Source organism: Kogia breviceps, chromosome 1 (genome assembly GCF_026419965.1).
Source record: "Kogia breviceps isolate mKogBre1 chromosome 1, mKogBre1 haplotype 1, whole genome shotgun sequence".
NCBI lineage: Eukaryota > Metazoa > Chordata > Mammalia > Artiodactyla > Physeteridae > Kogia > Kogia breviceps.
In genome coordinates this window covers 160,388,709-160,415,016 of record NC_081310.1, presented here as the reverse complement: position 1 = coordinate 160,415,016, position 26,308 = coordinate 160,388,709, and the positions used below count along the sequence as shown (strand labels likewise).

The 26,308-nt window shown below is 36.9% G+C and overlaps 1 protein-coding gene across 1 annotated transcript in view; it reads right to left on the bottom strand.

Annotated features, from left to right (window-relative positions):
* The window catches only part of FAF1 (Fas associated factor 1), a 537,070-nt gene that overhangs the window by 146,053 nt on the left and 364,709 nt on the right, over positions 1-26,308 (bottom strand). The window contains exon 9 of the mRNA XM_059064103.2: positions 9,273-9,368. Coding sequence (XP_058920086.1) covers positions 9,273-9,368 — 96 coding nt within the window. The remainder of the gene's footprint in view (positions 1-9,272; positions 9,369-26,308) is intronic.

Here is a 26,308-nt window from a genome sequence, read left to right as displayed (position 1 = left end):
CAATAGATAAAAGTAAGGCCACTCTGGCTGATGCAGGGAGAGGGCAACAAGTAGCCTAATGCTCCTGGCCTTGGCCTTTTCTTCCTCACATCCCTTTGATAGCTGGGGTACCTCTGAAGGCTCTCGGGACACTATGGACCAATTTTTAAAACTACTTATCTAGTGAGTCTAACAGCTCCAAATAAGGAAGGCACGATATTTACTCCATATGGCTCAGTAGGCTTAGCATTTCCTCCTTGGGCATAACCAAGCATTAATGCCCATAATTGTTAACATTTTCCCTCTTACCTTTAAAGACAGTTTTCCCAATGGTTTGAATAGAGAAGGAAATGTACATGTACTTACTGGATGAATAAAAATGAATGGTTCTTGCCCTAAGCATCTATCTGCTATTCTGCCTATACCACTATTTCTCACAGAAGCCTTGGTTCTACTTGTACTCCTAATGCTACTTTAGTGTTTTGCTTTGTAGAGCCAAGACCTCCTCTTGATTTCAGCAATTGAACAGCATAAAAATTCAAAACCCTTTCTCATTTCAAAACAGTGAAGGAGCCTCCCCTTCAAAATAACACATTTACTAGGACTATAACTGTACTTGAATTCCATCTGTTTCAGGTAGGCAAATATCTGGAGCATGAACTTCCCTTGAATTCTTAAATGGGTAAAGGCTCAGGATCTAAAAGGTATACTACACATTCCTTTAGGGTACTTAGCCAGGTTTGCAGGCAAGTGGAAAGAAACAAAAGTCCAGTATGGCAAACTTTCTCACATCTTCTCTCAGCTAGGCTATCATCTCAGCCTTCACTTAGTCTTGCTTAGTACTCACCCTCCCTTAAAGAGGCATTAGATTAAGAAAGAGGTTTGGAGGACACAGGGATGAAAAAGAAAGGAACTGTCTATATATCATCTTTTTTTTCTCATTGCTTTTACCTTACTCCCCCACATCTATCCTCTTTCTTCTAATCCAGCTTTCAGTCAAATAATAGCCCCTTTCCATAATAAGAGGACTAGGACAGTGATTTTAATTTTGTGCCTATGTAACACATTACCTTGTCTTCACACAGTACAGAATTCCCAACTCTCTTAAGATCCCAGACAACAAAATCCTACAACAACATCTTCAAAGGGAGGTATCTAAAAAGCCGATTTTGTTGAAAAAAGTATATTTTGAATATGAATTATTGAAGTATCTGCAAGAATGAGCTACTTAATTATGTATAAGGAACTCCCAATCCCTTTCTTATCAGCCATCTAACAGTTTAGGAAAATCTTTTTCTAAAAAATGAGATAAACAATCTTTTTTCATTAATGTTTGCTGATGAGAATAGATAATGTCTTGGTTCAGTCATGGTTGCTCTAAAATCCTTTGAAACCAGAGAAGCTATTTATTCAAAAATTTTTAAAAAGGTAATAAAATTAGTGATTCTATTTTGGCTCTTTATTGCATTCATTTATTCCTTTTATCATTTACCATACATTCATAAACCCTACTAAATGCTACATTGCCTGAACTTGAGTGAAAGATATTTAGTGTATGTTGTCTCAAGGAATACAATATAATATATATATAGATAATTATAATACCTAACAATAAGTGTTATGACAGGTAAGTTCAGAGGAGAGCACCTAAATTATTGGGAGTGGGAGGAATCAGGGCAAACTTCTTAGAAAGGATGATAACCAAACTGCTTGAGACAAAAATTTAGAACTCATACATGCATAAGACAAGCTTATAATTGAAGCTGATATTTCTTTCACCAACTACTTACTATGTCAAAGAACCAGGTTAAAAGCTTGGGATACAGAGAGAAAAAACATGGCTCCAAATTTCAAGAAATTACCATTTTAAAGGAAGCTATATTTAGTTGCAAAAATGTCTTTTCCAGTGTGTTAAGAGATATAATAAAAGTATAAGCAAAGACTATTGGAGAATAAAGGAAAGAGTGATTAATTACTTTAGAAGACTGTGCAAGGCCTGATGCAAGTGCTAATATTTAACCCATATCTTTAAAAAAGATATCAGTGTTGTGGAGTGTATGTAATGGAAGATTGGTGGGGAGGGAGTTGTACTCTAGGCAGAGAAAAAACACAAGCAAGAAACTGGATATTTAAAAAATCAACAAAGAATTCCAAAAAACAAACTGAATCATCAGCTCTATGTATGGAAGAGGAATGTGGACTGGCTATAAGGCCAGAAAGTTTTCATGAAACTAGATTATAGTAGTTCTTAAATTGGTACACTAAGGTATTTGGACTTTACTCTGATGGCAATAGGGAAATCACTAAAGGTTTTTAGGCGGAGGACTGTTCAAGGGAAAAATTCTGGTGTGTGTGTGTGTGTGTGTGTGTGTGTGTGTGTGTGTGTGAGTGTATCTGCATGTGCACACGTGTGCGTGTGTTTGCGGTGGTTTGGCAGCATATGGCAGATTAGACTTGAAGGGATACTTATTTCAATGTTTCAAGTGAAAGGATTTGAGAGCCTATACTTTAGTAGCAGTGGGAATTCAATGAAGGGGACAGACTTAAAATATACTTCAGTAGAACTGATAGGAATTGTTGACCAATTAGATTTGAGGATGAAAAAAATGAAAGAGGCATATGAAACAAAAATTTCTAGTTTGGGTGACTGAGTGGTAGGGAAGGTCAGGTTTGGTGAGGAAGAACATTGAGGCCAGTTCTCAGATAGAATACATTTGAGGAAGCTGTAGGGAATCCAGGTAAAAACATCTAGTAGGCAACTGGAAAAAAAAATCTTTTTAGGGGCTCAAGAAAGAGAACCAGAAAAGATTTAGATTTTGAAGTAATCAGCAGATAAATAATATTAGAGGCTACAGAAATGAATAAGATCATTCAGTTAAAAAATAAAGGAAGAACAGTGATAAGGATAAAAGTTTACAGAATATATATTTCAACTGGTGAAGAAAGAGAAACAGTAGAAGAGATGGAAAGATAACTGTCAAAGATTAGAAAAGCAATTAAGAGAAAGAATCTGAGAAGTAAGGTGTGAGAAAATCTCAGTGGAGACAAGCAATGTAAACAGATTCAGAAGGATGAGAATTAAGAAAGAGACAGTTATGGCACTATGACAAAAAAAAAAAAAAAAAAACACAGCACAACAAAGAAACCCGGATTTATAATCAAAAGACCTAGTGTTGAATACTTTGCCATTTTCTGTATGACTTTGGGCAAGCATCATTGCATCACCACTGTAGAATGTGACTTATATTGACCCACAGAGTTGGCTGTGAAAGTGAAAAAAGGTGGCATAGCATGGTATTTTATAAAAACTATTTTTTCCTGTCCCATACTTCTTTTTACTGAAGTATAGTTGATGTACAATATTATATGTCACAGGTGTACAACATAGTGGTTCACAACTTTTAAAGGTTATATTCTATTTATAGTTATTATAAAATATTGCCTATATTCCCTGTATTGTATAATATATCCTTGTAGCTTATTTTATACATAGTTGTTTGTACCTCTTAATCCCCTACCTCTGTCTTGGGGCTCCCTTCCCTCTCTCCACTGGTAACCCCTACTTGTTCTCTATATCTGTGAGTCTGCTTCTTTTTTGTTATATTCACTAGTTTGTTATATTTTTTAGATTCCACACATAAGTGATAACATATAGTATTTGTCTTTCTCTGTATTATTCCATTTAGCATAATACCTTCCAAGGCCATCCATGCTACTGCAAATGGTAAAATTTCATTCCTTTTTATGGCTGAGTAGTATTCCAGTGTGCGTGCGTGTGTGCACGCGCAGCACACGCGCGCACACACACACACACACACACACACACACACACACACACACACACACACACACATACACACACACACCAGGAGCCCTGGGCTGGAGAGCTCATCATGGGGCTCAGAACTTAAACCTGTGGGAGAACCTCTGCAATGCAATTATTCTCCAGTTTGTGAGTCGCCCACCTGAGACTATGGGACTTGACTATATCATGAGTCTGCCCCTCCTACCAATCTCATGGTAGATTCTTCTTTATGTCTTTAGTTGGAGGATATCTTTTCTGGTAGGTTCCAGTCTTCTTCATCAATGGTTATTCTGCAAATAGTTGTGATTCTGGCGTGCTTGTGAGAGGAGGTGAGCTCAGGGTCTTTCTACTCCGCCATCTTAGCCGATCTCCCCAAAACTATTATCTGCCTCTAATAGTTAAATTCAATTTTAGTCACTCTGTAGAAGGAAGCCACGTTGTAGTGAGTTAAGTAAATAGACAATGAAGAAATAGAGTCAGCCGGTACAGATTACTCTAAGAAGCTTGGCTGTGAAAAAAAGAACAGATGAGCTAATGCTTGAAGGGGAGCTAAGTTTGAAGGAATATATATATATTTTTAGGATGAGAAGTTCTGAACATATTCTTAAGATGAAGAGAAGGAACCAAAAGAGAGGGAGAGGATAAAAATGCAAGAGAGAGCCCTTACCCCTCCCACGTTGTGGGAGAGGCTAGTGGGGGTAGGATCAAGGTAATGGGCAGAACATTAACTCTAATAGCAAACACCTCAACTAACAAATTAGGGTAAAAAATTTGATGCTGACATTAAAATATCCTAATTTGAACAGTCAAAAAGGAAAGGATCATAAAAATCTTGATATATCAGATCAGTTGGGACAGTTTCAAAGAATAGCAGGTCCCTCTATGACTGGAATAAACAGTTTTTGTCTTGGGTTGACAATCAGCATTAATAAGGGTGAGAAGATGGGTTTTGGGGGAGACATGGTAAGTTCAGTTTTATACAGAGTGAATCTGTAGTGGACATTCAGATGGAGATGCTCAGGAGGAACTCGGTTACTATTTAGCTTGTCTGCCTGTGGTGAGTATGTGGCATTGTACCCATAGGCAAACAAGTTAAATACTTGTCTCAACAAGTTTTAAAAACGGAAACACAGATTTTTGGCAACTATCTGCATTCAACTTCATTTTGATAGGTACAAGCTCCTTTACAGAAAGACTGTGCTTTGTCCGCAGCCATATTCCCAGCACTTATGCCAGTGTCAGGTGTAGAGTAGGTATGTAATCAGAATTCATTGAATGACTACTGATTGAATATTTTTTGTCATTTAAGCCAAAACCTAAGTATCCTTATCTCCTCCCTCTTTCTTCTCCCACAGATCCTATCAGTCATCAATCCTACTGATTTTCCCTCCAAAATATATCCTGAATCCATTTCCTTCTCTCTGTTTTTAACTAGTGATGCTCTAGTTGAGGGTCTCATTATCTTCGGCCTGTACTAGCACAATAGATTCATATCTGATTTCTCTGTCTCCAATCTTGCTTCCTTTACATCTAGCCTCTACATAGCAAAGTGCTTTTCTCTAAAATGTCCATTTGGGAAAATAAAAAAATCATTCCCCACTTAAAAGCCTTCTGTGCCTGCCCAGAGTTCAAGTTCCCAACTTGACGTACAAGACCTATTCACCATTGTCTCATCTTTTATCTTTCTTTGTCCCGCACTTTATTTTAATTTTTTTTTACAAAGTTCTTTTTTTTTAAAGTCTTTATTGAATTTGTTGCAATATTGCTTCTGTATTTTTTTTTTATGTTTCGGTTTTTTGGCCCAGGGCATGTGGGATCTTAACCCCCCGAGCAGGGACTGAACCCGCACCCCCTGCATTGGAAGGCAAAGTCTTAAGCACTGGACAGCCAGGGAAGTCCCCTCCCACTTTATTTTGCATGAACAAACTGCACTCATGTCGCCCCATATACTACATTATATCATGCTATTTCCTCTGAATGGGATACTATTTCCATGTTTCTTCATTTGTCTGACTGTGACTCATTCTTTTAATTCGATTTGGATGTCAACTGCTGTAGTTCCCTCCTCCCCCCGCTCCTTCTTCTTTTTAAAAAATATTCATTCACAGATATTTATTCTGTGGCTGGTATATACCAGGCACTTTATTTTATTTTATTTTATTTTGCTTTTTATAAATTTATTTATTTCATTTATTTTATTTTTGGCTACATTGGGTCTTCGTTGCTGCACGAGGACTTTCTCTAGTCGTGGCGAGCGGGGGCTACTCTTCGTTGCAGTGCATGCGTTTCTCATTGTGGTGGCTTCTCTTGTTGTAGAGCATGGGCTCTAGGCACGCGGGCCCAGTAGTTGTGGCTCACAGGCTCTAGAGCGCAAGCTCAGTAGTTGTGGCACACGGGCTTAGTTGCTCCGCGGCATGTGGGATCTTCCCGGGCCAGGGCTCGAACCCGTGTCCCCTGCATTGGCAGGCGGATTCTTAAACACTGCGCCACCAGGGAAGCCCCTCAGGCACTTTACTAGGTGTTAGGGCTACAGAGGTAGATGAGGCAGACAAGCCTTTTGCCTAAAAACATTCTTGAAGGTTATAGAACCCTTCCCCCCATACATGTGCTCCCCTAGTATCTCATGCTTATCTCACTTTTCTCATTAGTTATATAATATTAAATTTTCAGTTTATATTCATTTGACTGGTGCATAGTAAGTATTCAATAGACATCTCTGTAACTGAAAATATAAATCAATAGTTTTAACATCAACTATATTTAAAATTTCTTTTTTTGTTATTCTTGGAATACCCCTCCTGCTCCTCCACTATCAACTGAGGATTGGACAACTCCTAAGGAACCTGGGTCCAGGGGGTCCCTATACTGTCCCACCCAAGCATCCATGATGAAGAGAGATAGGTACCTAGCTAGGTACCCAGAAATATGGGAAGGTCACTGAAAGGGGGCTCAGGAGCAAGGTAAGGATGGGAAGAAAAGAGAAAATATTAAATTATCATAAGGAAAATGTATTTGCAGGGCTAGAAGGAGGATGTAAGAAACAAAATTCCCCCAGTTAAAGAACACATAACCACAATGCATAAAATTCACAACACGAATTTAACTGCTGGTCTCAAGTATCTTCTTCCTAACTCAAGGCTGAAGACAGTCAATAGCAAAATGGTAATTATCTTGAAATACATGAAGTCATATAAGAGAAGGGTTAAAACCAGAAGAAAGAAGCAGAACCACTGGGTGGAAGCTACAAGGTCACAGCTTCGAATTTAATATAAGGTTGATATCAACAGAAAGAGATGCTCAACAATGGAACTGGTTGCCTCATGAGGACAGAACCCTGCCACTGAAGATAAAACACAGATATACTTTGAGTGAGCTCCTTTAGCACACAGACTGTGATCCTAATGTTTGGCATGTAGAAGACATTAAAAAAATATTTAAATGAATGAGGGATGAATGGATGGGAGAGTGTAAATCAAATTTAAAAAATCCCTTCCAGGTTTATAATTCTATGACAACATTAAAACCAAGTCACAGCTTCTTTCCCATTTCTCACCAGTCCCCTGGAGGAAGTGGTATTTACAGTTAGCCAGGGAAGGAAAAATAATGGACTCATCCCAGATAATCAGATTTAAAGATATTCCCAAGGGTGGCTGTTTTAGTTTTGCAAAGCTCCCTAACCCTATTCTACCTTCTTCCATAATTAACCTGAAGTGTGTGCCAGCCTCAAAAACACTAGTCCTCAATATATGGCATTAACTTCTTTCCAATGAAGGGATTGCCCATATAACACATATAATGGTGAGGGTGAAAAAAGGAAATAAAATTAGGTGAAATAGTTAACTGTCATCTCTCAGAGCACAAAATAAAGAATTTTGGGTGGAGCTAGTTGGCTCCCTTTAATGTTAGCAGATTTATCCATTAAAGAGTTGATGCATAACGTACTTTAGTCATTAAAAATATACTCAAGCACTAGAAGGAAATATTTCAATAAATTATTTCTGGCAACTTCTGCCAAGCAATGAAACCCTATCATTTTTCTTTTCATGAGGAATTAGTGAGATAAAGTGCTGAAAAAAACGGTGTGGGCTCTTTCAAGGAAATTAACATTTTTAGAGTCTCAAGGAAACAGTATAGTAGTATTTTGTAGTAGGGAGAAAACCTCCCTTCTTTGTGGATTTCCAAAAACCGAGTAGCAAATTATCATTTTCACAGGATGATCATAGACTAGAACTTCACTTATGCAGTCCCTTTTCTCTTTCACATATTTAAGTGATATAAGTACATACTCAGAGGATGGCTGCAGAAGTCCTGTGGCAGCTTCCATAATGAATGTCTAAAATATATAACTTTAAATAAATATTTTGCAACCATATTTTGCATAGAATGTAAGTGGGAAAAGGTTTTACTGGATGAGCTCAAGCTTTTGAATACTTGGATCAGGTACTAGCCTAAAAAACACTGGTATAAATAAAGTTTTTTGTATTATTTATTTATGACCTCTGTTGCATGCACTTTTTAAGTCATGGTGATGATTTTTCCTAGTACAGAGTAGCAGCTTAATAAATACTTTTAAAACAGATAAACTGTAATGTCCAGACTCTCTTTCCCATTCTCTTATAACCAAAGTCATGGTTGGACACAGTGCTATTGTAGCCAAGGAAAAGATACTTTTTTTTTTTTTTTTTTTGTGGTACGTGGGCCTCTCACCGTTGTGGCCTGTCCCGCTGCGGAACACAGGCTCCGGACGCGCAGGCTCAGCGGCCATGGCTCACGGGCCCAGCCGCTCCACGGCACGTGGGATCCTCTCGGACCGGGGCACGAACCCGTGTCCCCTGCATCGGCAGGCGGACTCTCAACCGCCGCGTCACCAGGGAAGCCCAAGATACTGTCTTTTAATATAGTTCAGACCCAGAAAGACACATGTAGGCATATCACATACATAAACATGTTCAATCTCCTTGCCCCTCTTTGTTTCTACAGCACCCTGTATGCCCTGCCATCACTGCATTTATTACATTATGTCATTATTATTGGTTTACTAATTTATCACCTTTGACTGAGCACCTTGGTATAGGTACATTGTTATTCATCTTTGTTACCTAGTATTGAGGACAATGCCTGGCTCACAGAAGGTGCTCCAACTCAATGAGTTAAAGGACCTTCAGGATGAATCCTAATAAATGTACTCAACCATATGGTCAGCAGCAAAGGAAATTCCTTTGTTAACCTGACAGTTCTAAGTAAAAATTATTTCAACCAATCCACCCAAATTCTGTCTGTTTGAAACATGAAACTTACAGAACAAGAAGGAGTACATTAGCAATAATCTCGCACGTAAAGTTTCTGCCTTTAAGAATTTACTGAGACTTTATTCACGCTACATTAACTTTATCTATTCACTGCTGTGGCAGATAAAAAAGAATAGGAAGTGGGCATGTGAGTGGAGGATAGGCCTTCTGTTCAATGAAAAGCAAGCAAACAGGCTTACCTCTTCGGATTGCTCCCGGGTCTGTGCAGGTGAAGATCTTCTTCCCACTGTAAGTCGATGGCACGGATAAGAGAGCCCTGATTCAGCAAGACACATCTGCAAAAAGTAGAATCCATCATTTGTAAACAAAATGAAGTCATATTTCACAAAAAAATTTTACTTTTCAGGTATTTTCTATTATTTCTGAAGCAAGATTAGAAAGTTCACTCTAGTAGCCTAGGCATTACATTCAAAGGAAGGCTTTGAAAATTTTTCCATATATATATGGATGTTACAACAGCAAGGCTATTTTTCATTAGAAAATAGACTGGAGCTCCAGGAAACTGTAACAAGCCTAAAATAAAGCTAATCATATACACCTCGCCACCCCAGCATGTCTGTTACTTTTCTGATTAGTAGAATAACACCTCCATTTCCCAATTCCCAGGGCAGTACTTTATAAATCTATTTTGAAGGGTACTTGGAAGAGTGTTTGCCAAAGGCATTTAAAAAGAAACACATTTCTATACATGGTAACAATGTCATTTATTCTCCAATCAATATTAATCCACAATTTCAGATCATTATAGCTGATGAGTCTATAATATACGTAAAGCACCTAGCACAGTACCTGGCACACAGACATTCAGTTTTATTACCATTATGATCTAAAACGCTAACCAAGTTTAGCCAAAACAATGAAAGTAATATATATTTATTTCTATTGAATTTTATTTTGGGTCTGATATTAAATAACTATTTTGAGATTTAAATTAAATTTAGGAAAATATGAATGCATGTCACTTTTGTCTTCATAAAAGAATTAAAACAATATTAAACAGCCAAAAGATGATACTTTTCTTTGGTGTTAGTAAAATGACCCACGTTTAATGTAATGATGATATACAGTGAAGTTCCTTTTATTATTATTAGAAATAAAATAGGGTATCCACTAGCACACTGAAAGCATTCATTGTAACTTTGGGGGAGGTGTGAATTAAATTGATATATGAGGAAACCCAAATACTTGTAAATTCATAGGGACCAGACACAATAGTGGGTCAGTCCTAACTACAATTCAAATGTGTTATAATTAGGCTAATTATCTGAAGACAAATACTGGAATAGAAAATGCAAATGTCACCTAAATATCCAGGTATTTTCAATCATGTGTGGTGTGTGCTTTCATATAGATTATACAGATAAAAATCATGTGTCTTTTTGTTATCTTTCCTTTAGTCTCATTACAGGTTTTTGTTTGTTTGCTTTTGCACCTAGATATTTTGGCATTGTACTTTACAAATGCTAGAAGGCCTGATTAATAAAATAAATAAATAAAAGCAAAACTGCAATGACTGTCATTTCTATTCAATCATATCTATCAAAATAATTGTCACAATTAGCTCAATTTATTTCATTTCAGTACAAATAAAAGTAAAGCTAAGCTGGATAAGGAGCATAGGCAAAATTTCAAGACACGCCGCCTTCATTTTTTCATTTGAAAAAAGTTCTCCTCCCTCACTCTGAAATCCTCTGGTAATGAAATAGTAATGATAGTAAATGTCACTGACAATCAGAAGCAGTGTAGTATAATGGAAAGAGAACTGCAAGAGCCAGAAAAATCTCAATTTAAGTACCACCTAGCTTCCTGATCTTGGAAAAGTCATTTCTCTGTTCTAAGCTAGAGTTCCCTCTTCTATTAATTGAGGTGAGTAATCCCTGCCCTAACTACCTCAATGGACTTTTGAAAGGGTTAAAAAGAATAAGATAAGAAAAGATGGCTTTGAAACTATACTGAAATAGGCAGAAGAGCTGTTATCACTCCAATGGTCATTATTTTTAGGACCTGGAGAAGAGGAATGGTGATTAACTTCCACTGTGACTATCTTTGCATACAGCCCAATCATAAATTAAAAGAGGACGTATTTTAGGAGGAGATGGACGAAGGTGCTCACTAAAAGTACATGGTACTACAAATGGGCTGGCTCTTTAATGGGCTTGTCTCCACAGTTATCAATATTAACCTTCCCCAATGGCTACTAAAATTCCTGAAGATAAGAGGACAGTGGCCAGCACTTTCTCCTTAGTCTACAGCTGAACAAGTAGGTCTCACTCAACACTGCAGAAATTAAAGGGTTAAGAATTTCTATGTGCCCGGCATTGATTAAATATAAGGCATAGTGTCTGGTTTAAGGGAACAGATATACCAGTCGGGGAGACAAGAGATACACATAGGAACAGAGACAGAAAAAGGAATACAAATGAGTCAAGCTGGGATTAATTATATAACAGTCTCAGTAGAGCTGGGGACCCCTTGGAAAGGACAATAGTTACTTACAGAGTGATTTCAAGAAGTTAGGGCTACAGTAAAGGTTTGCTGGGACTCATGACCAAAGCTGTAACAGATGTGAAGTCAGAAGGCGGAGGTTCCAGGCTGGCTAAAGCACTCAATGACAATGGGCAAAATCACTTAGAATTTCTGTACTTCAGTTTTCTTACTTAGAAAATGGTGTAATACAATTGTTCTATTTCTCTCACAGAGTTGGTATGAAGATCCAATAATATAATGTATGTGAAATCAAATCGTTATGTAATTGTAAATAACCAATATTATTATCATTGGAGTATTTATTTTTCAAGAAATTAGAAAAAGAAATTTCTAGGTTTGTTTGACTAGAAATTTGCAGGTTTGTTTGACTTTATAGTTGAAAATTTACATTTAGATTTACATACATCATATTAGTTAATTAACCTCTATATAATGGTAATCTTTCAATCACAAGATTGCTTTAACCTACTTTTTCACCAACCTCTCCCAATCCGTAAGTATCCAGAAGATTATACCCCCAGGTGTGCGGCAAGTATGTAGAATTAAACAGTAAAATAAAGGAATCTTGACTTTATCCTATATTGAATTTTTGAACCCATTCTGAATCTCTGCATCTGCCATGATGGGAAGTCAAAGAATTAAGTCTAATATAGCCAGAAAAAAACTGAATAAAGAGTTGAAATAGATTTTGAAATGAGTCACAGTCCTTCACTGTACTAGGTTAAAGCAGTTTTTCCCCAGAAAGTAACACTGAGTTATACTCTTTCGTTACCTACTTGAACTTACATACTTAAACATATTGGTGGGGTGGAAAAATTTGTAAACTGGTAATCTCTAGGAACAGAAATACTCAATAAAGCCTTTCTATATAAAGAACAATGATCCCCATTTGAGCCAATACCATAAATTTAAGCTTGAAATTATACTGGAAATAAACACAGATCTTGGCTATGTAATAAATAAGAATACAGATAATATTTGTAACTGAAAAGTGGAGAGGACAAAAAAACCTGTAAGTCTAGCTTAACACTGCAGAACGTTCTATGAGGGCAAGAATGGGGCCTGTCTAGTTTTCTCCTAAGCTTATTATTAAGAAAATTGTTAACAATCCCTACAGTTGAGTGAAAAAAGAAACATTATCTCTGAGATTAAAATAAATGGCTCAAATGTACATGGAAATCAGATATGAGTACTATGAAACCTAAAAAATATAAATTATAGGAGAGACACAGAATCAAAGAAATTCCATAAGACACTTATATACCTAAAATACCAAAATATAAGATTAGGTCTTATCTAAAATTCTTTCTCCAAAAAGGTTACCTTATATTTGTGTTTATAAAGGTTCTCATATTAGAGTGCTCCCTCAAATACTTTAATTTTAACTACAATAGACTGTTTGGGAAAAACAAATTAGCCTGAAATAACCCTTCCCCTCTCCTGTCAATGATGCTTCAGGTGCTTACAGAGCTCATCTGTCAGAATTGGTTAATAAAGAAGACAAGGATATTTAACACCAATTTCATGATTATTCTTCGAGGTATAATCTCACAACTGCAAGTGTTGGAAGTCCTTATAAATAAGCCTTTAAAAGATATTTTGAATAATGTCTTGGGAAGATGATGAATATACACCTATAAGACAGATGAAACTAAACAAATAAAAAACAAAAAACCCATAGCTGCCCTAATGATACATAACAGAGATAGTATCAGACTAGTACTTTCTCACAGGGTTGGGATAAGCCTGAGCTAATATGTGAAAAGCATTAAGAACAATGCCTAGCCCACAGTAGATGCTCAACAAACGCTCTTTTTGTTATTCTGTGAATGAGTACTTGTGGCTTGGGATAAAATGACCAGTGAGAACATAACACTGATTCAAAATAATGCTAAATTAATGAATTAATATGACAAGTATATATTCTACTACATTAACACAAAAAGCTTATATATTTTAAACTGTTCAACAAACTCCTCTTTACAAAAATAAGCGATTTTACGGTATTTACATTTTAAAAATAAGACCACATTTTTAAGCATGATAGCCACAGTAGGCAAGAATTCAGGCTGATTCTTCTTGTCAGCTGATGACTGAAAGTGTAACAGGGAAGAACAAATGTGACTCCATATTGGATCTGTTTCTTTTACTTTAACCTCTGTATTCGAACTGCTTCTTCTACAAGTTAGGAATGTTGCCTATAGCCTGAAAATATACATGATAGCCCATTCTCAAGGCTCTGACCTTCAAAGGTATAAAACTTTTCCATTCATATACAGATAAAAAGCTGCAGAACAGAAAATAACATTTGTTTTGTTGGAGGTTTACAGGAACACTATGACTGGACCTATCTATGTGGACAGCTGCAAGAGCAAAGGATTCCGGCACTAAGAAGTTTGCAACAACCAACAACACCCCTCCCCTTTTAGTATAAAAGAAGCCTGAATTCTAACTCAGGTAAGATGGTTCTTTGGGACACTAGTACACCATCTTCTCGGTCTGCTGGCTTTCCAAATGAAGTCACTATTCCTTGCCTCAGCAACTCGATTTATTGGCCTGTCATGTGGTAAGCAGTATGAGCTTGGACTCAGTACCATAAGTATGTCAAATTTGTTTTTAAATTAGACTTGAAGAGGGCTTCCATGGTGGTGCAGTGGTTAAGAATCTGCCTGCCAATTCAAGGGACATGGGTTCGAGCCCTGGCCCGGGAAGATCCCATATGCCGTGGAGCAACTAAGCCCGTGTGCCACAACTACTGAGCCTGAGCTCTAGAGTCCACAAGCCACAACTACTGAAGCCTGCATGCCTAGAGTCCATGCTCTGCAACAAGAGAAGTCACCGCAGTGAGAAGCCTGCATTGCAACAAAGAGTAGCCTCCGCTCACTGCAACTAGAGAAAAGCCCACATGCAGCAACAAAGACACAACACAGCCAAAAATAAATAAATTTATTTAAAAAAAAATTAGACTTGAAGAAAAATGACCAAAATCAAGTAAATCTGCAGTGTTAATAAATAATCTGAGGAAAATGCAGGCACTTAAAAAATTCTTGTGGATTGTTAAAAGCAACTCTTTCTATTTAATAACAGGAGACAGGTGAATGTAGCATGGACCTTTTGAATTAATAATACATATTTAAAATTCATCTATGTCTTTTCATGAATTGAGAGCTCATTTCTTTTTAGTGGGGAATAATATCCCATTGTCTGGATGTACCAGTTTATTTCTCCATTCATCTACTTAAGGACATCTAGGTTGCTTCCAGGTTATGGCAATTATGAATAAAGCTTCTATAAACATCTATGTATAGGTTTTTGGGTGAACGTAAGTTTTCGACTCCCTTGGGTAAATACCAAGGAGCACAGTTGCTAGATCATATGGTAAGAGTATATTTATTTTTGTAAAAAACTGCCAAACTGTCTTCTAAGTGGCTGAACCATTTTGCATTCCCACCAGCAACAAATGAGAATTCCTGTTGCTCTACATCCTCACCAGCATTTGGTGCTGTCAATGTGCTGGATTTTGGCCATTCTAATAAGTGTGTAGTGGTATATCACTGTTATTTTAATTTGCATTTCCTGATGACATGTGATGTAGCATCTTTTCCTATGGTTTTTTGTCATTTGTGTATATTCTCTCCTGAGGTCTTTGGCCCATTTTTTTTAAACTGAGTTGTTTGTTTTCTTGTTGATTTTTAAGAGTCCTTTGTATATTTTGGATAACAGTCCTATATCGAATGTATCTTTTGTAGATGTTTTCCCCCAGTCTGTGGCTTGTCTTCTAATTCTCTTGAAAGCAAGGACTTTTAAAGTCAGAGTGTCCTGAGTTCAAATTCACTTCTGCTAGTCACTGTTCTACTATTTACTCCAATCAATATTTTATATCTCAAAGCTCAGTTTCTTCATCTATAAAAATGGATAATATTACCTCTCCTAACAGGCTTTCTGTGAGAATGGCTTAAAGAATACATTTGCCACACAGTAGATATTCCAACAGTTAGTGAATACTCTTAAAATCTGCTTGAAGTTTTTTTCTTTTCTTCTTACAGAAAGTATTTAGTATTTTCTTAGGAAGACATTAACTATGCCAATGGTTCTCAAAGCGTGTTCTATAAACACAAGACTCGTAAGAACCTTTTAGGGGTTCCACAAAGTCAAAATAATTTTCTAAATAAATACTTACATAGTATTTGACTTTTTCACTGTTTTTTACACTGATGGAAAAAAAGCAATGGTGGGCAAAACTGCTGGTACCTAGCACAAACCAAAGTAGTGACACCATATTGTGTTAAAGTCTCCAGTGCCATGTACTCACTGTAAAAATGCGAATTTTACTTAAGAATGTTGCTGTTGAATGGTCAAAAATTATTACTTTTAATTAAGCTTGACTCTTGAGCACATGCCTTTTAATATTCTATGTGACAACTGGGAAGTATGCATAAAGCACTCACACTGCACAGCAGAGAATTAAGGTTGTGCTGAGGGAAAAGCACTTACATAATTGAGTTGTGTTCTGAACCAGTTACTTTTTCCATGGAACACTATTATTACTTAAATGACTGGCAGACAAAACTATGGTTATTCAGATTTAAGTATCTGACAGGATTCTCCTCCAAAATGAATAAAGCAAGCTTGTTATTTCACGGCACAAGTCTGGAAGTATTAATTGCCAATGACAAAATTTGAGTTTTCAAAATTAAAAATTAAGGTCTCCCTGGTGGCGCAGTGGTTGAGAATCCACCTGCCGATGCAGGGGACACAGGTTCGTACCCCGGTCTGGGAAGATCCCACATGCCGCGGAGCGGCTGGGCCCGTGAGCCATGGCCGCTAAGCCTGTGCGTCCGGAGCCTGTGCTCCCTAATGGGAGAGGCCACAACAGTGAGAGGCCCGCGTACCACAAAAAAAACCCAAATAACCCACAAAACAAAACAAAATTAAAAATTAAAATTTTGGAAAACCATCAGCCTCCATGGACTCAATAGCTCCCTAATGTTTAAAGACTTTTCTAATGAGATTGGTGGTGATATTAGCAGAAGTGATTTTTTGATATTATATAATGAAATCTTTCAACATTAGAAAATCTGTATAACTCAGAGGACCAATACTCTCCAAATAACAATGAATGCATGACGTTGTAAAATCAGGCATGGATAAAGGGTCTACTCAAAGTGCAAGACAGACCAAGGGATACTGCTATAACAAAGTACAAAAAGTACATTGATATGGCTCCAGATTCCACATTGAAACCAGCCTTTAGAAAACTATCACTTGTCAGTTTAGTATCAAAGAAGAATATTCACAATTATCTGAAAAGACTATTAAAATACCCTTCACTTTTCCAACTACAGATCTGTGTAAGGACAGTGTTTCTTCATATATGTCAACAAAAACAACATATCAGAACAGGCTGAATTCAGAAGATAAGAGAATACAACTGTCTTCAATTAAGCCAGACGTTAAGGAGATATGTAAAAGTGTAAAATATCACTCTACTCACGAATTTTATTTTTTGGAAAATAGAATTACTTTCCATAAAAAATGCTATTTATATTAACATATAATCAATTTATTATTGTTATCTTAAACATTTAATTTTTCTCAATATTAATTTTGAATATGACAAATGTCAGTAGATATAATCCACATAAACCAAAGCTCTTTGGTGTCTTGATGACTTTTTAAGAGTACAAAAGGATCCCGAGACCAAAAAGCTGTGAACTGATGGAGTATGCAATGTGTGCAGATGAAACCAATTTTCATAAATAATAATGGCAATTATTTGAAACAACTGAGAAGCCTCCAAAGCACATTCTTCTATGAAGTTTGAGAATCTTCTCAATGTTTCCTCTTACATAACTTCCTTAGAGACAAATTAAAATGAAATACCAAAACAATGTGCAAAAGACAACTCCTGTAAACCATCATAATTGATCGCTGGCTATCTCTGACAAGTATTATTACTTTAGGCTTGGTCCTCAGGGTGTTTATTAGGCCCTTCTCAGTAATGCTTTCTCTAAACATATGGATTAGCTCTTAAAAGTATTTTTACTTTGTAGCCAAATTTTAGCCTTTTCCCAAATACACACTTGTAGCCTGTCTTTATTCCTCACTGTTAATGACACATTAAGACATTTAAAAAGTATTGAACAAGTATTTAGGAGACCAGGTTATGGGACCTTGAGCCAGTCATCAGGAGAATTAACATTCTCTTTTGTAAAATATGGGAGCAACCCACATGAATGACCACTGAGATCCCTTCCAACTCTAATGGACTGTGATCTTAATAAGTCACTAAGAAAATTCAGTTCAGTCACCTGCAGGATCCTCACCCTGCATGTGACACACTTAGTAACACAAACTAACAGTTCTGAAAGTATAGCTTTACTATATGTATCTTTAAAAAATCAGTTTGTAAAATACAATTCCCTTGTGTTTCAAAAAGAACATTAATAAAAGAAAGTTTTTTTACAACCATGTGTTTCAAGCTTGTCATCATCTTGACACCAGCATAATTAATTCCATCCAGGTTTGGGAATGCTACTGGGCACCAGCATTGAATACAATCAACACAATATGAAGAATATATAGGGGCTTCCCTGATGGTGCAGTGATTAAGAATCTGCTTGCCAGTGCAGGGGACACGGGTTCGATCCCTGGTCTGGGAAGATCCCACATACCACAGAGCAACTAAGCCTGCGTGCCACAACTACTGAAGCCCATGCACTTAGAGCCCGTGCTCCACAACAAGAGAAGACACTGTAATGAAAGGCTCCCGCACTGCAACAAAGAGCAGACCCCGCTTGCCACAGTTAGAGAAAGCCTGCGCACAGCAACAAAGACCCAATGCAGCCAATAAATAAATAAATAATAAAAAAAGAAATAATGTTTTACAAAAAAGAATATATATATACATACCACATATACACACACACAATCACTAAGTATTGCTTTATTGAGGTATAATTAATCTACAATAACTACACATATTTTGAAGAGTATCATTTGATAAGTTTGGAATACGTATATTTACCCATGAAACCACTCAGTAGTTTTAAAAATATTTTTTAACTAATTGTTATTATTGAGAGTTTAATATGTTTAATATGTACTGGTATTGTGCAAATTGCTTTATATGCATTACTCCACTTAGTTCTCACAATAACCCTGCCAGATAGGTATTATTATAACCCCCTTTTTAAAGATGAGGATACTAAGCCTTACATAGATTAAGAACCTTGCCCAAGGTCATACAGGTACTGAGTAGGAAACCAAAATTAAACTCAGGCAGTCTTATCTCAGAGCCATTTAAAAAGAATTCAATCAAACAACTATTAAGGCCCTACTATATGTTGTCTTATGGTCTGATAAACAATAATTACTTTCTTTGGCTTAATTAAAACAGCTACTCCTAGATACCATCAATTTGCCAGGTACTATATATTAAGTGCTTAACATATGTCTACCTTACATGATGATCCTACAAATTAAAGACAATCATGATTATATAAATCATAAAATAGCCTTAGAGAGGTAGAATAATTTATGTAAGATCAATCAACCACTAAGTGGCAAAGCAGATTTTACTCCAAAGGCCATGGAGTTTTCAACTACATCATGTTTCTGAGCAACACAAAGCCTTTTTACGGAGCCCCGAAGATGACTGCTAGATCACCCCTTTAAAATTTTCAGAAGCTCACTGCTTATCTAGACAGATTATTAAGGTAGTTTTAAGCAAAACTGAATCATGAGGCTGAAGTTTCATTTACTGCCAACCAGAGTGCAAATCAGAAAAGCTTATTTATTCACAATCCAAGCTTTTTTTTTTTTAAATCACTTATGTGCTAGAAAAGTCACAGAGCTTTTAATTTGTGGCAGGTTGAAGCAAGCTTATTAAGAATGTTAGTTACCAAGTGCACCTCCACTTGTCTGGACTAGCCCACTGTCACATTCTTGTAGCAGGGTTAAATAGCAGTTTAGTCACCTCATAAAAAAACACACTGTTAAAAAGGAAGTGACTAATAATAATCTGGAACCAAAAGAATATCATAAGAGATGTATAAGTCAAGATCAATTATCTACAAAACTCCTGTGTAAATAGCTAAAAAACTGTGTCCTCTGTCTGGCCTTGCTGTGTTATAGTGCCCAATTGATTTGGCAAGTTGGTAAGGTTTAATGAAATAAACCAACAGTAACAAATTCTGAGGTTTTTTTGTTATGTACATAAACATGAATGTTATCATACAAGAAAGCAGAGTTGGAAGAAACAAGGATGGCTTCCTACAGATGGCTTCATTTTAGACTCATAAGATACTAGAGTCAGAAGGGTCCTTAGAATTCATCAATTGTTGGCATCCCAGGCAGAAGACCACAGATCTTGAAGCTTAACTGAGTTAAGTGTTGCTGCCACACACTCCCTGTCAAGCATCCCCAGCTCCATTCCAAACTAGCATTGAGAATCTCCAGAGGGAAATGTATCAGCAGCCTATTCTTAAACTTATTCTATCAGGAGTCCCATCATCCTCAACAGATTCCAAATGAAAGGCAGTTTCTTCTCACAAGATCTAGTCTAATCCTCGCATTTAACAGGGAGAGAAACTGAGATGTAGAGAGGTAAAATTGTTTGCCCCAAGTCACATATCTGCTTAATGATAGCATAAACATATTCTCGACTCGTACCCTACATCTTTCTACTAAATAATGTTAACTGTGTTCTTCAGATGTTATAGTTAATTATAAAATAATAACTATCTTGATTTAATTACCTCAAATTTCTAAAAAATTTTAGGAAATATATATGAAAATAATCAAAAATGCTTCTGACTTGTTCTTTTGTTTGTTTCTTTTAATCTGCTGGGGAGCTTCAGAACAAGGAGAATCACCTGATGCTACTTTTCCACATTATGATTGCCCACCTTCATGCTTCTCTGCACTTGGTCCAACATTACCTTGAGTTATTTCTACAAAAAAAAATAGGATGCTCAACACAAAAGTTTTTAAAAAAAATCTTCTATTGCATCCTAGCCCCTAAAACCAGATTACACCATAGGGAGATAAAAAGTTGCCCACTGCAACAGAATTAGATGTATTTTTATAAACAAATATATTTTTATAAACTAAATATATAGATAATAACAGCATTTTAATCCTACTATTGATTCTAATGAGTACACTTAGAGCATCTGAAATACTTCAGAATACTACTGAAGAGCATTAAATTATGCAAGAAATACTGCCCTATTAGACCAGACTGATGCTGCCTAGTGGCATAGTCTTTCCCACACCTATTTAGCAAAAATGGTCAGGTTTACTTGCATAAAGATAGTAGCACAGGCAAGCAGACAAGCTGTTATTTGCAAGGCAACTTTAAACCAAAGAAGCTATTTCAACTGAATCAAGAGTTCCGTTTTAAAGTCAACCATTTTGCATAGAGGCCAATTATCCATGTTGAGAATTAAAATGGTACTGGTTTCTCAATTTCTGTCTCTACTGCTTTATGCTATTTAATTGCTTATGAGCACCCTCTGGTGGAGGGCAGAAGAGAGAAAATAAGATATTGAATATATTGCTTCTAACCCACAAGACTGGTGAGGGGGGGAAAGTAATCTGAAACATGTGCAGATTTCTCTTGCCTTTGCCCTTCTTCCCTATAATTACTTCATAATTTAGAGCTATTTGCTGAATAAGCTATACTAACCATATTGTTACTCAGAGTCTATAACTTAGCCATTCAATAAACATTTATTAAGTTCCTATTATATGCCAGGTACTTGGATGCAGAAAACCTGGCCTAGGACCCTAGTTTTGATATTTAATGTCACTTCCCAGGTAAGTCGCTTGACCTCGTAAGATTTCAGTTTCGTCATATGAGAGATAAGAATAATATCTTGGTTGACAACATTAAAAGATGATAAATAAAAAGGTGCCTAGAATAGTGGACTTAGTTAATTTTGCAATTTGAAACACACACACACAACTTAATCTTTGGCTCTTTGACAGAAGGAAGGACTATCATATAGGTGTTTCCAGACGCAATGCACAATTATTTGTCTTTTAAGAAATTTAAGCTTACTCACAGATATAGGGAACAAGCTAGTGGTTACCAATGGGGAGGGGGAGGGGTGATTTAGGGGTGAGGGAGTGAGAGATACAAACTATTGGGTGTAAGACAGGCTCAAGGATGTGCTGTACAATGCATGGAATATAGCCACTATTTTGTTTTGTAATAATTGTGAATGGAAAGTAATCTTTAAAATTGTATAAAAAGTAAAAAAAAAAATTTTTTAAGAACTTAATCCTAGATGCCAATATTGGTATTGGTTAAGTGTTTATTGGTATAAGTTAAGTGTTTTATACCTTATGTTTTATACCTTATTGGTATAAGTTAAGTGTTTTACACCTTATGACAACTATACTTAACTTAGTTAATATGTAATCTGAAACATACACAGAGCAACCAAATACATTACTTAATCTTTTCCACACCAAAGACATCCAGATGTTGACCAATACTTAGTAAAATATTTTTCTCCTAGGTGAACAAAGTTTATTTAGATGTTTCTCATCTCTTCTCAAGAGCTTATATGACATTCTTATAAGTGCCACCCAGTGGAGAGTATGTTTATTTAGATATATTTTGGCTCTCAGTTTGTCTAAGAACTCATCTCTGACATTCACTCTCTGCTTACGACTGGGATTTTTAAAAGTATATCTTGTAAGTGATGTCCAAAAGTAGAACTTTCTACAAGTTTGCCATTTAACTCCAATGAGGTGAACTTAACCGAGACTGAGAGATAGGAAAACAGATTGTTGGGGGTACAGAAAAGTCACTGCTGCAGTGATTTTAGGAGACCAGTTAAGCCTACTGAGAACTTTCAGCTTAAATACACTTAACTAGCCTATAAGCTACTTCTCTTCTGTCACCACCATTAGAGCAAAGCAAGTATTGTTCTTTTATGTCTTAAGGCTGCATGGTGCCTTTTTCTGACTTTCTCCCATCAATGCTGCCTGTGATATGATTCCACGTGTTTAAAAATATTTGTGGCTAATATATGGAAAGAGCACTGTACATAGATGAAAGGACCTGGGTAAAAATCCTAAATCTGCCTCTTACTAAAGTGATTTCTGGACTTCCCTGGTGACACAGTGGTTAAGAATCCACCTGCCAATGCAGGGGACATGGGTTCGATCCCTGGTCTGGGAAGATCCCACATGCCGCGGAGCAACTAAGCCCGTGCACCACAACTACTGAGACTGCACTCTAGAGCCCACAAGCCACAACTACTGAGCCCGCACGCCACAACTACTGAAGCCCATGCGCCTAGAGCCTGTGATCCGCGACAAGAGAAGCCACTGCAATGAGAAGCCTGCGCACCACAACAAAAAGTAGCCCCTGCTCACCACAACTAGAGAAAACCTGCGCACAGCAACGAAGACCCAATGCAGCCCAAAATAAGTAAATTAAAAAAAATAAAGTGATCTCCAAATTCTTTTCTCACTCTGAACCAACCTTTCAAGGCTGTAACATGGCCTACCTTTCCAGCTGTTACCCTTCACTAATTTTTATACTGTATACAGTTTTGTTTGCTCATTGATCCAAAAATATGCCTTGCACTTGTTTACTCCCAGGCTTTTGCTCATGCCACTCATTACTCTGGCCTGGGTTCCTCTCCCCATTCTTCTCCACCTGTCCACCTCATAGGTTTGTTAGGATTGTTTGAGAAAAGTAAGTAAAAGCACTTCTTTAAAACTCAGCTCAGTCTCCTCATGAAAACCTTCTATAACCTCCCCAACCTCAAAATAGTTTGTTCTATAAAACACCTGGTGTCTTTTGGCAGTCAGTCATACCTAGTGACACTTTGACAAATCTTCCACAAACAAACATCTTTCAGTCAACTTGTTACTTGAGGGGCGTACCAGAATCACAGTGGGAGCTAGGTAAAAGAAGACAGTGGAGATTTCAGAGACAGAGGTCTTGCATGGGTAGGTCAGGGCCTGGGTTGAAGGCACTGAAGCCTGGTTCAGGAATTGGACTCAACCAAGTGGAAAAGCCAAATATCTAGGGATCAAACTCTGCCACTCTACATTGGTGGAAGTCTGCCCAGGGCATAGCCCTGTGTGATATTTCTGTCACTGGGGAAGAGGCAGTCCCAAGAAAGGCAGTGACACTGCTTCAGTGGGTAAAATAGATCAAGGAACCTGCTGTTCTAGAAGGTGAGGGAGTAAGGAAATATCCTACTGAATAAGGAAGGAATCTCATCCCCCAAACGTACCCTATGTCCCCTGAATCATTTGTACAGGGGAGAAGGAAATTTCTAGAAAAAAGTGTGTCACTGTAAGGCGAATTCTTTGGTAATCAGGTGTCACTATACTTGCTTGGAGAGGTATATATGCAGAGTGATTATGAACTTGACTCCAAAGCTACACTGCCAGTGTTTGAAATCCTAGCTCTGTATGACTCTGGATAACTCTCCTATCTTCTCAGTGCCTCAATTCCCTCCTCAGTAATGTTTCTAAGTCAAAATACTGTTGTGAGACAAACTAGTGAATATAACAAAAATAGAAGTAGACTCACAGATACAGAGAACCAGTGGTCACTCGTTGTGGGGGGCAGGGGGAGGAACAAACTATCAGGTGTAAGATGGGCTCAAGAATGTACTGTACAACATGGGGAATATAACCAATATTTTGTAATAACTGTAAACAGAAAGCAACCATAACAAATTGTATAAAAATTAAAAACATTTAAAAAAAGTTGTGAGGATTATCATTTATATGTATATATTATACATATGTGGATAGATATAGGTAAAGATATATATAGATATATGGTCGATGGTAAGGATTTTGCTATATAATTCTGAGTAAAAGACAAACAGACGGTACTAAGTTTGTGTTAAGTAAAGTGCAAAATATACTATTCAGTCACTTAAATAATCGTTTCTGAGCATCCACTATGTGTCAAGAACTCAGCTGAGCGCCAAGGACACTGCCAATAGAGAACAGAGTTTCTACTTTGAGAAGTTAATAGCTTTCTAGGCTACAGGTTTGTGAATGAATTGAAGACCATGTTAGCTCTATTTTATTCTGCGATACCTAATCCTTGTTATCCCCTAAATGAGAATGCACTTGGCCTAGTTTGCTACAGTCCCATTCTACAGAAAAGAAAAATGAAGCTCGTATTTCACACAAGATCTCAGACTTAATAAACACAGCAGTCAGGACTAACATACGTTGACTCCTAGCTTTTTAAAAAAATGACATCACCTCCACTTTAAATGTGAGCCAACCTGGCAATCTTGTTAAGCCTCTGATACATTGGGTTGAGGATAATGGTAAAGGTGAATTATGAACAAATTTTAAAAGTCTCTAGATGTCATTAGATCACCTGAAATCATAACTCTAGAAAGGCAATGAAAGAAAGATAGCAACTTATTCTGCAAAATCTCATCTGTTTCTTTGCACAGTTAGCTTCTATAGACTGGAAATTTATAAAGACAAATCATACTATAACTTTCCTATAGCTTCTATAGACTGGAAATTTATAAAGAAAAATCATACTATAACTTTGCTATACTTTTTTTTTTAAGGACATTGTGATTATTAGCACATCCATCATGGGGTACAGCAGGACTGGTAATACATGTGCCACAGATTTACCATCTCTGTTTTCTGGAAGAAGTTCTTTCAAACCAACCTCACAAATTTCAAGAGACATTTTCTTTTTTTTTTTTTTTTTTTTTGCGGTGCACGGGTCTTTCACTGCTGTGGCCTCTCCTGTTGCGGAGCACAGGCTCAGTGGCCATGGCTCATGAGCCCAGCCGCTCCGCGGCATGTGGGATCTTCCCGGACCGGGGAACGAACCCGTGTCCCCTGCATCAGCAGGCGGGCCCTCAACCACTGCGCCACCAGGGAAGCCCAAGAGACACTTTCTTAATAAAACCCTCTATGCAAAAATTCTTAGAAACCCATTCTTCGGTCACCGTCAAGTATTACATTATATTTTATATATAGTAACTTTTATACACTTCTCTTTCATTTTTCAGTCCAACAAATTTTAGATGTGAATAAAACCTACAGAGAAAATCATTAATTGAAATCCAAAGAAACGTCATTATGGAATATATAAGTTAGAAACAAGAAAGACTAAACAGGACCGGAAATCAAACGGCAGTAGGAAAGCTTAAAACAATCACAGTTTAAAAAAAGAAGAAAGGAAGATACAAAAGCAATCAAATAATAGTTATGACAAAGAAAATTATCCAGCATAAGTTTCCAACTTCTGTTGCAAAGTCTCATCTGTTTCTTTGCACAGTTAGCTTCTATAGACTGGAAAGTTATAAAGAAAAATCATACTATAACTTTTCTATACTTCTTAGGTTAGGTAAACACAGTCATTATGTCATTTGAATTATTTTTTAAGTAAATTAAAGTCTACTTTAAAAATACCACTGTCAAAGAAAATGACAATGGATGGTGTTTGAAGAACAGATTGAAAAAGATTTATCAAATCTTCCCTGGGTCCTACTCCACTCAAGAAGTATAGTGCTGTTATACCTCTCCAAGGAAGCATATGCAGCAGTGTTGATATGATGACTTGCATTTCATTCAGCTCATTCATATGTATTATTCTGTTTTATATGGGCAAGTCCAATATACTGAACACCTCTCAAAGTATCTGAAAACCAAACTTTCAAACTATTTTTGTGCTAATTGTGAAAGTATCCTTTCCCAG